Below are 14,428 nucleotides of genomic sequence, written 5' to 3'. Positions count from 1 at the left end.
AGGAAGAGGGGGAGGAGTGAGGAAGGGGCTTCGAAGAGGATCACAGGGTCAGAGACTGAGAACTGGAAGTCAAGTCCTTGATATTATGGAGGAGGAGAGTGGGGTGGGGGGGCTAAGTGCCTTTGGGGGGGGGGGGGTGGTCATCCAGGGAATAAACAGCTGCCAGGGATGAGTTCGACCTGAGGTCTCCCAGGGCTCTACCCCCTGGGCTATCTGGAGAAGCGGGTTGGGAAATGGGGCAGGAGGAGTAAGAGGGGCAGGGGAGGAGGGGAAGGGGAGTATTGCGTGGGGAGAAAGGGGGAGGAAGAGAGGGGAAAGTAAAAAGTAGGGAGAGGGGTGAGGAGAAAGGGAGGAGGGAGACAGAGGGTGGGGAGCAAGAAAGGTGGAAAAGAGGAGGGAGGAGGAGAGGCGGAGGACGAAGGGGGAGGGGCGGAGGACGAAGGGGGAGGGGCGGCGGAGGGAGGGCGGGGGTGTGCGCGCGCGGGTCACGTGCCGCGCTGGGGCCCGCCCTCCCCCTCCTTCACCTCCCCTCCCCTCCCCTCGGTGCCCGCTCCCTCCCCTCCCCGCTCTCGGCCCCCTCGGCTCCCTGCGCTCGGCTCTTCGGCCGCCGGCGCTTGCCCTCCTCTCTCCCTCCCTCTCTCTCTCCTCTCCTCTCCGTGCTGCGCAGCTTTGCAGGAAGCCTCCGCCTCCGCCGCCTCCTCCTCGGCCGCCGCCGCCTTTGTTGCCCGGTCCCCGGCGCGGGCGGCCCTAGGAGCTCCCTCCCTGCCCGCCAGTCTCGGTCCCGGGGCGCCCGCCCGGCCCATGAAGGGCGCCCGCAGCCGCCGGCGCCGCCGCCTCCTCCTGCTCGGGCCCGGGGGGACGCAGGACTGAAGCGCCCGGGGCGGGCCGCCAGGGCACCATGGAGGTGAATGCGGGTAAGAGCTGGGGTCGGGGGCGAGGGGTCCCCCCTCCTTTCTCTTCCCCCCCCCTCCTTTCCCCTCCCCCAGCGGCCCGGCCCGGCTCGGCCCCCCCTCACATGGACCGGCCGCGCGAGCCACGTGCGCGCTGTGTTTACGTTCGGCGGCGCGCGGCCGCGGGTTGGCCCGGGGAGCCCGTGACGCGGCATTACATAATGGGGGCCCTGGCGGCGGCGGCGGGCGGGGACACGTGAGGCCGCCGGGCTCCCTGACCCACATTCCCCGGGGCCGCAGGGACACGTGGGGGCGGGGCCGCGGCCCAGGAGAGGGGCGGAGAGAGGGCGGCCCCGCCCCCCTGGAACGCTCCGGGGATGACGCGGGCCCCCGCCCCCCCTCCCCGCGGGCGGGCTGGCCCACTGCGGAGGCTGCGCGAGGGGCGGAGCGGAGCGCGGGCCGGGCCGGGGGCGAGTGCGGGAGTGCGCGTGAGGGAGACCGCAGTGCGCCGGCCGCCACCCCCGCTCTGGGTGTCGCTCGGCCTCGAACGGCGCCCCTCGAACGGCGTCTGCCGTCTGCACGGAGCGGGCATCGGGCTGAGCTCCTGGCCGCTCCATGTCTCAGTTTCCCCATCTGTAAAACGAGGGGTGTGGCCCCACGTCTAATGCTCGCATGCTCTGGAGAGTTTGCCTCGGCACGAGTCGGCTCAGAAGGTGATGACCAGCCCTCTGGCCCCGGGGCTGCCCGCGGGAAACGAATAGAAAGTTACGGGGCTGGGCTTACGTGCCTGGGGTCCAGAACCGGAACGATGGCAACGGAACTCCCACGAGGGACAGAGCTTTTTGTTAGTGAATGAGTCATTTTAGTCCTGGTTTCCTCCCCCCCGGGGAATGGAGGGATCGTGGAAGGGGAATAGGGTCACGGGGAAAGAAGAGCTTGCTGCTTTGCTTTGACACAGAGCAGTAGGCAAGGAAAGAAATACTGAAGAGATTAAAAAAGAGAGAGTGGACCGGCCCCGTGCCTTGTCTGCAGCCTAGAGAGGGCGTGGGATTAAGTGCCAGTATGTTTGGGGCTGGACTTGAACTCAGGTCAGCCTCCATCCGGATCCTCTGTGCTAATAAAATATCTAGGACCAGGACCATGAATAGCATGCAGTTGGGTTGAAGGGCGGATGGGAATTGTGCTGGGGCCACAACCTTCACTTGCCTCCCTGCCCACCTTTCCAGAGCTCATCAAAGCCATAAAGACTCTGCTTGCTTTCCCTTTGCACTCTCCCAAAGTCATTCAATTGATCAGCATTTTTGAGGCGCCTTCAAGTTCCAGGCACTGTGCTTAAGCATTGCGTAGTTCACAGTTTAACCGAGGAGACAACAAATATGTGGAAGCAAACTATACAGGATCAATAGGAAGTAATAGAGGGAAGGCACTAGAATTAAGAGGTGTTGGGAGATGGTTCCTGTAAAACATGGGATCTTCGTAGGAACTTAAAGGAAACCAGGGAGGTCAGTAGGTGGAGCACAAGAGGGGGAGTGTTCTGGGCATGGGGGACACCAGAGAGAATGGCCAGAGCTGAGAGATGGATGGAGTGTCTTATTCATGAGACAGCCAAGAGCATGCGGCAAGGAGTAAGGTATAAGAAAGGCAGGAAGGGGCTGAGGGGTGAAGGGCTGTGCAAGCCAGACAGAACGTTTTGTATTTGCTCCTGGCCGTGGTAGGGAACCACTCTGGTGGCTGAATGGAGGGTGGACTGGAGTGGGGAGTGCCTTGAAACAGGCATATCGTCCCAGTAGCTATTGCAGTAGTAGTCCAGATGTGAAGTGATGAGAGTTTGTATGGTTAGAGGGTGTGGTAGGAGTGGGAAGCCCACAAAGGAGACTGGCTGCACTTAGGGCTGTCGTTGACCAGCACCTCAGTGGTATGGCCAGTTGACAGGCACCAAGAGAAATGAATTGGTTAGAGTCCTCTTCATTTTCTTATGTAAAGTATGACAGTCCTTTTAAAAAAATCCGTTTCCCATTATTTCTTGTCAACAGCCTATTTAGTTGAGTCAGATCACTTTAGTTACATAGTCTGCCGTGTTTTTAGTCTTTCTTTGAAGATAATTCTGATATTTGTGCTCACACGGTGGGTCTGATTGTACACACAATTGAATCAGGGAATGATGCCCACATGTGTACTAGGCATTTCTTGTCTGGGTGAGTCTGATTTCATTAAAAAAAATTGAGTGTTGATTCTAAGGCCTCCCAGTTCTCTTCTTGAAGAAAGGAATAGATAACCAGCCTAGTTCAGTGATTCAGTGGTGCAGGCAATTTCTTGGTGAGCAGATTTCCCTCTCCCAGTGCAGTTCAGCGCCTTCTCTGTAGCTGAAGAGTTTGAGAGAGTTGCTCAGAGCACTGAGGGGTTGTGACTTGTTAGGGCCCACCAGCTCACATGTGTCACAGGTGAGATCTAAAGCCAGCTTTCTGTCCACTAGCCCAGGCAACTTTCTTGAAGAACTTATTTATGATCCATGGGTGTGAAGTTTCTGTAAAGTTTACAAGCCTTTGATCTCTTGGGTTTGCTCCTCTTAAACCATGTTTCCCAGCTTTTTGGGGGGCCTTCTGTTGATGTTATAGAATATTGAAACAGATGTTGATTTATTTTGGAGAGCACTAGCTAGTCATCCTTAACATTTCTTTATGGTCTCATCTTGTGCAGTAGTGCAGTTGGTTTGTGAGGAGGGAGAGAGAAGGGAGTCCAACCAAATGGAAGCATCCCTGTTGTTCAGACTGATGGACATTTGGATGAACTATTTGTGTAGTTGTGTCTTGGACAGATGCTGTGGAAGGAGAATGGACTGGATCCAGGATGAATAGGTGGAGGAAAGTGTGCTTAATTGCCTTTAAGAGATTGTGTGGTGCTTTTATTTTATATTTTTAGAACATGCTTTAGTGATTTTTTCCTTCTGTTATATCATTATCACTTCCTATTGACAGCCTGCTCCCCACCCGCAAAATTGGACAAATAAGTACAGTCTACCAGAACAAAACATGTTGGCCGTGTCTGAAAATGCTCCTCTTGCAGGAGGCGTACTTCATCATCAACTCTCTGAAATCACTATTGGCTGCTGTGTTGGCATTCTGCAATCTCGTTGTCTTCTGCCTTATTGTGGTTAGTGTGTAAACTGTCGTCCTGGCTCTGTTTCCTTCACTGTCATCAATTTATGGGCCTTTCCCTCTGTCCTTAATCTCCTTGGGGTGCATACCTAGTAGTATCACTGGATCAAAGGGCATGTACAGAAATTTTTTAGTATAATTCCAAATTGTTTCTCATACTGAACCAGTTCACAGTTTCACCCACAGAGCTTTAGAGTGCCTGCCTTTCCAAAGGACATTGATATTTTTGCTTTTTTGTCAGCTTTGCCAATTGATTGGTGTGAGGTGAAACCTCATAGCTGTTTTCATTTGTAATTCTCTTGGTGATTTTAAGCATTGTTGCATATGGTTGTTGATCGCTTGCATTTCTTCTTTTGAAGGCATCTTTTTCATATCTCCTAATTATGAATGTTTTTGAGGGAGGGCTCTTGTTCTTTTGTATTTATGTTAGTTCCTGTATATTTTGTATATCAAACCTTGATCAGATATTTACTGAAATATTTTCCCCTATTAACTGTTTTTTAATTACAGTTATATTTGCTCAATCTTTTCAATTTTATGTAATTGAAATTTTCCTTTTTATCATCTCTGATCAGGTCTACCTCTTGTTGACTTAAGAATTTTTCTCCTATCCAGAGTTGATCATGGTATCTCCTTTGCTTTTTTTTTTTTTTTTGGTGCTGTGACCTTTCATATTTAGATTATGTATCCATTTGGAGCTTATTATAGCATATGGTGTAAGGTGTTGAACTAAACCTAATTTCTGCCAGAATACTTCTTGTTTTTCTGTATCAGTTTTTGTCAGAGAGAATCCTTACTCCATTAGTTGGAGTTCTTAGGATTTTTTAACGCTTGACTACCCTATTCAGTTGTTTTGTTATCATTTATGTCATCTGTCCATTGACCATCTTTTATGATTACTTTTTATATAGTTTAGCTGGAGATCTGATAATGAAAATTGTATGTTAAATAGATAATTCCAAGCTTCTTCCCGAAGCAAAGACTCATCTTTTAAACTTTAATTTCCTTTTAGTGGTGCTGTTTGGATGTGGGTGCTGGAATACTATGGAATTAAAGTGATATGTTATCCAAGGGTCAGTGGAAAGGCCCATGGTGGGCACAAGCAGATTATGTCGTATCATCTCTGAAGTACTGAGTAATAGGAGAAGCAGCATCCAAGATAGTATTAGAGAGATGTATTACTAGGTGACATGGCCCAGTCACAGAGCAGGTGAAGGATGGCCCACTCATTTCAACTCTCTGCTGTGTCAAAGGACAGAGAGGAGGAGATCTCAGGATCTGTCTTCCATGGAGGATCTATAGCAGGACATGTATGGGGTGAGAGGGCCTGGGTGGGTCTTGCTGTGCACCACTGGAAGAAGTAGTCACATTAGGGAGGTCACAAATCTATCCAGACTTTGAAAAATGGATATCTTTTTAATCACAAACAAGGTTTGAGTAGGATTGGTAAGGAAATAATGGTAGGAAAAAGCATAATTTGAAAGAGAATTTTTGTTGCAGATACTATTTGCCCTTAGGCTGAAGCATTTCTTTTTTAAACTGGGGTCGTTGAATGACCAAACATTAAATAAAGACATGCTACAGAAAGAAACAATGAGATACACTTAGGGATGAGGAAAATTCTGGTTAGACTTGATCAGTCGATCAAACAAGAAAGTTGGATTGGAGAAGAGATGGAGTGAGAATAGAAGGCAGGGAGACAAGATCTATCTTCCAAGGCTCCTGTGACCTCCTGTGCCTTCTTTTCTCCAGTATGGTCCACGGGAGCAGTCTCAGGTCCTGTCTTTCAGAAATGGAAGATGACAGCAATTCTGTTTATAATTACCAACTTCATTACTGTTCAACCTTGGTGCCACAAGTTCTAGCAGCCGTTTACATATAACCAGAAAATAGATGAAAATCTGTGGAAAAATGCAAATCGGCCAATAAATATATAGTATGCACATACTCCAGAATTTTGGGCTTTCTCCTGAATTAGCAACACTAATTAAAAAACATGCTCCCTAACTTCTAGTCATTTGTATTATAAAGAAAAAATAACATGATACTTTAAATATGGTTGAAGTTTTATTTTTGTGATTTTGTTTTCCTTGAGTTTTTTAGTAAATAATAGTAAAGTTTTAGTAAATAATAATGACCAGTGGTAATGATTTCAGTGAAGAGAAAGAGTGTGCACATGAATAAAAATTGAATATTTACTTTTGGCCCTAAGGTAGTGGGGAAAACTCCCTGGATTTGGAGTTAGTGCTTCTGCTGGAATCACAGCTCTTCTCTTTACTGCCTGAGTAGCCCTTGGCTTCCCTGTCCCTCTGGCAACTCTGTGCTGTGGCCTCTCTGGACCTCAGTTTCCTCAACTGTAAAATGCCCTCCTGTACATGTAGGTTGTCATGATTACCTTCCTGAAAGTTAGAGGTAAGCCAGAGGCTCAGGCCTGCCCTAGTGACTGAGTCTCTTGCAGGTGGAAGTTGACTAGCTAATGGGGCATTGGCCAGGCTTTTTTTTTTCTGTAGAGATGTAAGGGTGGCTCATCCAGGCCTGGGGTTGGTTGAGGTCCTCCATGTAGTTTTCCTCTTCAGTCCAGTTTATCAAACATAGACTGCATCAGCTAGGGAACAAAATAGAGCATGTGTCTTTAGAGCTTAATTTAGCAGGGAGATAATATACAAACATGGTAACAACAGAAGCTCAAGGCAGCATATGAAAAGTACTAAAACCATAATGCTTGGAGAATTGGGAGGAGGGAGAGGTCACTGAGCTGGCAGATCCAAGGAGACTTCCTGGAGGAGGTGCCACCTGAGCTGGGCTTGGCAGGAAGGGAAGGGCCTCCACAGGAAGACATGGAGGAAGTAGGCATAGGGTATGGGAATGGGGGATGGTGATTGCCTGGAATATGGATTGTAGGAAGGATAGTAATAGGACATAAGGTGAAGTAGTAGGTTCATATAGTTCACAGACTTGGAGTTAGGAAGACCTGGGCTCAAATCTCACCTCAGACACTAGCCATGTGACTCTGGGCAAATTACTTAACCTCTCTCTGCCTCTGTTTCCTCATCTATAACATGAAGACAGGGTTGGGCTTTGTGACCTCTCAAGTCCCTCCTAGCTTTAAATCTGTGATCTGACAATCCTCTAAGGTTGAAGTCACATCATGGAGGTCTGCAAATATCTGACCATCGGCTCTGTAGCTTGTTTGGTAGGCTCTGGGGAGTCATGATCTAGGGTTTCCATCTGAAGATTGACTTCATTACCTTTCATTTGGCCCGGGGGTCATGCCATAGGGAGTGTCAAGAAAGGGGTGGGAAGAGCTTGAAGGAGGGAACTGATTGGATGTGCGGGTGAGTTTGAAGAAAGGCTGGGTGACTGTTGGTAGGTAGTGGTACCATCAATAAAAAGTGGGAAGTGAGAAGCAAGGGAAGGTGTTTTTTTGTTTTCTGGAGGAAAATGATGAGTCCGTTTTTAACATGCTGAATTTGAGAAAGTAGGACAGCAGGCAGTTGAAATAGATTTTAGGGAGGTTTCTTCAGTCTGAAGAATTGGGAGTCATCTGCTTAGAGACGATAATTGAAGCTTTGGGTGTGTATGAAGTTGCCAAGAGATCTCTCCCTTATGTAGAGAGAGAAAGGAAGAGGGCTCACTGGCCTTGTGGGATGCCATGCTTAGGGGGAAGAAAGAAGGGGAGTTGGTGAAGGAGGCGGAAGAGTAAACAAATAGAAGTCAAATGACCATGTTTCCTTTTTCCAGTTTCTCTTCTCCCTAATCCACGTTACATACAGATGCCAAGATAATCTTAAAACACAGATTTGACCTGTATCCCTTCCCTATTCAAAAGTCTTTGTTGCCTTTAGAATAAAACAAAATATCTATCCCGAGCTCAGTCTGTAAAGCCCCCTGAAATTTGACTGTCACCCACTTCTTCACTCACATACCACTTCAGTCAAATTAGTTTATTAGTTTATACATTACCTCTGCACCTTCACCCAGGTGGTTGGTCAGTGGGTCTCCCCTATCTGGGATGCACTCATGCTTCACTGGGCTTCAAATTCCAAGTGTTAATGATCTCTTCTTATTGAAATTGCTTCATATGTTCTTGTCTTTGTATGTGTCAAGTCCCTAGAGGAGATGCTTTGATGAGTAGGAGCTTAATAGTCCTTTCTTGAGTTGGAGAGGGTGGTAGTCAGCTGTGTCCAATGGCTTAGCCTGCTTAGGAGGGTAAAAGTCATCGTATTTGGTTTATTAAGAGATCGTTGGTAACCACCAGGAGAGCATTTCTTAAATAGAATGGTCCAGATCAAAGGTAGATTTCAGGGTTTTTGTGGGCTTTTTTTTCCAGCTAGGAAACCTCAGTATTTATAGGCATAGGAGAAGAAATTGGTTGATGGAGAGAAATTGACGGTGAGAGAGGGTGGGATTGAAATAGTTTATTGCCCCAGGAGGGTATGAGGGCCAGGACAGTGGTAGCTTTAGTAAGAGGGGCCATCTCATCTTGTGGGAGCAGAGGGAGGGAGGAGGAGATTGGACCTTGGAGGTCATTTTTCCTCCAGCCTCCTCATTTCAGGCTTGAGGAAATAGAGGCCCACAAAAGTTCAAGGACATGACTAAAATTAGCTCATACTGCAAATAGCAGACCCAGGACTCGGACCCAGGCCCTTCTGACTTCACATCTCACACTGTGTTGAAAAGTAGAGGGGAAAACACTCAGGCTGCATTGCTCAGGAACTGACTTTTTCATGGAGGCTTTCTTTGTACAAAACACATGGCTAGCTATCATTCACACCAGACTGTTCCTGCCACCTTAGAACTTATGTTTGAACTATTTGACCCATCACTCTCCTTGCTTTGTGGGATAGGAAAGGAAAGAAGTCTACATGGCCAACAGCTCTCCGAAGAAAGGTAGTTGGAATAGATAACCCTCCTGATAGTTGGCTGCTCTGCTTTTCAAGAGATAAAGATTTGACTGCAGGGCTCTTGCCAGGATGTAGTATGCCTCATTTATGTAGCTCCCATGGTCCTTCACAGTATAGTTTTTGAACAAATGACTAACTATATACTTATTACTAGCACCCAGCAACACTTGTTAATTAGTTTTGCAGAATAATTCCATACAATGTTGTAGGTAATTTTCTAAGTTATCCTTATATATAGTATTAATTTTTTATAATAAATTTTTACTAATGTTTTGTTTTTTAAACATTGGCATTTTTCCCCAAGTATCTCTCCCCCTTTTCCTTCTAGAGAGCTATCCCATGTAAGAAATAGTATTTTTTTAAAAGACAAAAAAGAAAAGGAAAAAATTAGCCTCACTGATTAATACAACAAAAAATCTGAAAATCTGTGTAATGTGCAACCTTTGTGGACCTCCCACCTCTACTAGGGAAAGGGGCGGAAGTGTCTTCTCATAGGTCTTCTTTTGACAAAGCTATGCCTGTTATTTGTAATTTTGCAACATTCACTTTTGGTTTTTTGTTGCTCCTTTCATTTACATTGTTGTTGATGCTATGTACGTCATTTTATATACAGTATTTCTTATGATAATTTCTTACTAGAGGTAATTGCACTTGAAAGGATGTTGATTGATTTTAATGTAGAGATTAGTAAAGTCCCATTAAAGAGAAAAAAAAAGGAATTGTCTTTCCTCTGGCTTCCAAAGATGCTGGGAATTGTCTCCCAGGAATGGAATTAGCATCCAGGATGTATGGATTATATTCTGAAAAAGGCAAATGCCTATGAGACTCTGCTAAGGATAATTATTGAGGAATAAAGAAAATTGTAATTAACTCAGCATCCAAGTAGGTGGATTGGGGTGGGGGGGGGGAACTGACTTTTTTTCTAAATAGCCTATTATTTTTCAAGTAACAAGTAGCTTTTCAAATTGGTCAGTCCCTCCAGCTGTTCCCTAACCCCAAACTGATCAAATTTAAAAACCAAAAAACAAACCTGAAAAGCAAATCCTTAAATACGTGGTTACATAGTGTAGTAAAACAAATCCTCACATGACCTTGACACTCATCACTTTCTGACAGGGGGTGAATGATGTGTTTTATCTTCATTCATTTGGACTCACAGTTTACCATTGTATTGATTAGCAGTCTAAAATCTTTAAAGGTTGTTTTTCTCCATAATGTTATCACAGTATAAATTGCTGTAGTCCTCCTCACCTTTGCTCTGTATCAGTTTATAAAGATCTTCCCAGTTTTCTCTGAAAAGAAAAATTGTGGAGGACATATGCCTATAGAAAATTAGGCATGAGATTCAGCTGAGTCATATCACCCCTAAAGCATTTCTAGATGAAATATGAAGAATGGACAGACCCCAAATGGAAGGAATCTACAAGCCTTGTTCTATCACTCTGATGTAACAGTGGTGCTGGGGAACCACCCCTTTTTGTCTCTTCCATTATAGTGCCCATGTGAGGAAGTAGAGTGGTACTCAAGCATTTTGAAAGCACAGATGGAACTGGCCAAAGGTAGGAGGGAATACAACTTTAAAAGTGGCTAAGGATGAATTCTCAAGATATTTCCAAGATTGAACTAATGGGGAAGACAGGGAGGATGCTTTTGCCAAAAAAACAAAAAAACAAAAAAAAACATGCTCGCTCTTCTTTCTAGCATTTTGTTTATAGTCAAATGCTTTTAAAGTCTCTGACTGTATAAACAAAATGCAACTAAGAATACCACGGAAAGTAACTCCCACGTATATGTTAAAGTTATACAAGATAATGAAAGACGTGATCGTTTAGAGAACTTTGTTAGGTAATCTGCCATATGTTACTATCAAATGAGGTGCTGAACAGGGAAACGTTTGCCTGATTGTTTTTTGGTAGTCTTGAAGGTCACAGAGTCCAACAAAAGAATCTCTGTTGATCTCAAGGTTTTTCCAAATTTGCTTACTCCCATAGCTTTCTGAAACATTACACGGACGCCCCAGTGAAAGATACTCACATTGTGACGTTGGTGTAATCTTCCCCACTGGAAATGAAGTAGTTTTTCATCCAGACTATCATAGGTATATATGAAACATTGTTGGAGTGTATATGTGTGTATGTGTGTGTGTGTATATGTATGTATGTGTGTGTATATGTATGTATGTGTATGTATGTGTGTATATACGTATGTGTGTACATGCATGTGTGTATATGTATGTGTGTATATGTTTGTATGTGTGTGTATATGTATGTATGTGTGTATATGTGTGTATGTATGTATGTGTGTATATGTATGTGTATATGTATGTATGTGTGTATGCATGTGTGTGTATATGTATGTGTGTGTATATGTGTATATGTATGTGTGTGTATATGTGTATATGTATGTGTGTGTATATATGTATGTATGTGTGTGTATATGTATGTGTGTATGTGTGTGTGTATATGTGTGTATATATATGCACACTTCTGTGTGCTTTTACTAACCACTTAGGTTCAGCTTTAGGAGCTCCTACACTGGGAGTTTTCCATATTGATGAAATTATAGCCCTTTTGTATATTTATGTTTGTGATGAGACATATAGGAGGATGAAGGGCATGCCCTGGTCATGGTGCCAGAATGAGACAGTAGATAGGCAGTGCATGATATTCTGGTACGCCCAAAATGATAATTTGAGAGAAAGAAAGACCAAGGCAGAGATAGTGGAATGGTTTGCCATTTCCTTCTCCAGCTCATTTTACAAATGAGGAAACTGAGACAAGGTTAAGTGACTTTCCCAGAGTCACATAACTAGTAAATGTCTGAGGTTGGATTTGAACTTGGGTCTTCCTGGCTTTAGGCCTGGTGCTTAATCCACTGCACCACCTAGCTGCCCAAAATGAATAGTAATCTGCCATATTTTCAGTATTTGTTTATTATAAGGATACGAATTTAACTGTAGAAACTTCTTGTAATGCTATAAATGGGAATTTGACCAAATTTAGTAGATGAAGAGAAACCACTGAAATTCTTTTGTCTTATGAATAGTTGAGTTTCTAACTAGTGCTGTGTCATTACTTACTCTGATTTTCTTTTCCTTCTAAAATGAAGGGCTTGAACTAGGTTATCTTTTCTGTTATTGTAGTATGTTTATTATTTCCTGTAGGCACTCCGAGAGTGACTAACATCCAGTTTACAACTGCTGCATTGATAAAAATGGCCTGTGATCTGCTGAAACCTCTACTTGCCTAGATGTACGTTAAGTTTGCTTTGTTTTTTCTGATCTCACCCAAGCTTCCTCTAGACCAGTGATATCAAACTCAAAAGAAATCAGCACATATTGGATTAGTTTTAAGATGCAATATGATCGTGTTTATTGTATTTTTATTTGTTAAATATTTCTCAATTATATTTTAATCTGGTTCCAGCAATCCTTGGGAGTGTCTTGGGCTGCATCTACTGGCTGGGTGTTTGCCTCTGCCCTAGGCAACCAAGCTGTGCTGGGTTTGCAACACGATCTGGTGGCCAGCGTGGAGTACTCTGTGGCCTGACCTTTGTTTTCTGTAACTTCTTTTTGTTTCCCTTAAGGCTTCAAGGGAATTATTTGCTTGTTGTACAAGTGATAACACCTATTATCAGGGAAAGACCTATACTTAGGGTTTTGTTTAATTGCTAGCATTGAAATCATATTGTTTTCTTTTATTTATTCTTTTAGCTACATTATGGATTAAATTGGTTCTTGTCCTTTAGTCTAAGAAATCAAATATTATTCAGAAAAGGCTGACCTAATGGATAGAGTGCTCCATTGGGAGTCAGAAAGACCTACATTCAAATCTTCTGATTTGACATTTACTAGCTGTGTGACTGTGTAAATTGCTTAGTCTCTTCAATCTTAGCTTACTCGTCTGTAAAAATGGGGATACTACCACAAAGGTTTTTAGGAGGTTCAGTTGAGGTGTTCTAGATGAGCTTTAGATTTCAGCTATTTTTGCATTAGATTTGTGACCAATGAACATTAGCAGCTGTTCTGTAATTTAGAAAACTAGATATGTTAGAGGTAAGGCTCAGTTATATTGGGTAATGTTTGTCAAATGCTATTTTTCTTCCTTTCCTTCTTATTCTGCACTGATGTATTAACTAGAAATTGCCCATATTTTGTCATTCTTTCCTATTTTAAGAATAATGATGTCTCACACTTCAGAACAACTACATTTCTATAATAAGATAAAGGGAAAAAAAGCATTAATATGGCATTTACTGTATGCCAGGCACTGTGCTAAGTGCTTGTTATAATTATCTCATTTGATAAAAAGTATTAAAGCAAGGGGTTTCATCTATTCCCCAGGAAAGTATTCTCATATCCATTCATTAATAATCATGGAGTATGTACTGTATTTGAGACCTAGACAAAACCAGGAAGCAGAAACTAAAATACCTACTGCCATTTATTTTAAGAAAGTTGTTACTTTGGTGTCAAGGAGCTGTGCATCTTTGCATTTTCTTATTTTTAAGTTAGCTACCATCATTTGAATTGTTATCTCAACTGAATCACCAGGATCGTTGATCACCATATTAAAAAAAGACATTTCTCGTGGTATTTGCTGTCTGTGAGCAAGACTGAAGGGGGACGGCTTGATGTTCACTGAATCTGTGCAGATAGGTTGTCTTTTGTCTGAGGTCACTAGTAGAGTAGCAGGTCAGAGTTTTGGGCTAGTTCTCTCTGCTGCATTTCTGACTGTTAAATACTAGGTTGGTCAGCTTGCCTGTGGTCCCCAGTAGAACAGTCCTAGGTGGGACAGGGGGATGAGCACCAGCTTGAGGGCCAAAGAATGGGATCTCCCCCTCCCACTCACCCCCAGCTTTGTCACATCTTCCTGTGTCTCAGGTCATTTCTTGGCTTTCATTGCTGACCACCTAGAGTGGTGTTGAGGGTCCAATGAGATGATGTACATCAATTGCTTTGCACATCTTAAAGTGTAATAGAAATGTCGGCAGTAATAGTCATGACCACCATCACCATTCAGTGACTGATCTTTGTCCCTTTGATCCATGTGGTGTGTGCACTGCCAGGTTCTAGACCACTATGGAGTCACTGCTGTTGGCGTTGAGCAGCATTATGTAGCCTGTTGGGGTTGATCACTTGGCTGTCTTCCGGGACCCTGGTGGTACTTCTGTCTTGTCATTTATGTTAAGGGTGTCTCACAGTTGATAAGAGACAAAACTGCTCAAGAAACCAGAGGTGCTATCAGGAGGATGTCCAGGTCTGGAAGCCACATGGAAATACTGTTAGTGATTAGCATCAGGATAAATGCTAATACCCTGTGAGAAGAATTGTGTAGTATTCTTAGTGATTAACATGCTTTTTACTGAGCAGTATCTTGCTCAGTTTTGGCTGATGGCATATGTTCGTTGAATAGAACTTGGAGTGCATTCTCTCTGGCCATGAAAATGACTGCCCCATGTAGAGAGATGAAATCCGCAA

At 44.1% G+C, this 14,428-nt stretch overlaps 1 protein-coding gene across 1 annotated transcript in view; it reads left to right on the top strand.

Annotated features, from left to right (window-relative positions):
* The first annotated feature begins 582 nt into the window (after nt 1-582).
* Nucleotides 583-14,428, top strand: part of NR1D2 (nuclear receptor subfamily 1 group D member 2) — a 49,837-nt gene continuing 35,991 nt past the window's right edge. The window contains 1 exon segment of the mRNA XM_036760070.1: nt 583-914. Coding sequence (XP_036615965.1) covers nt 899-914 — 16 coding nt within the window. The 5' untranslated portion in view covers nt 583-898.

The sequence above is a fragment of the Trichosurus vulpecula genome, chromosome 5, assembly GCF_011100635.1.
Source record: "Trichosurus vulpecula isolate mTriVul1 chromosome 5, mTriVul1.pri, whole genome shotgun sequence".
Lineage (NCBI taxonomy): Eukaryota > Metazoa > Chordata > Mammalia > Diprotodontia > Phalangeridae > Trichosurus > Trichosurus vulpecula.
This window is presented reverse-complemented; position numbering and strand designations above follow the sequence as displayed.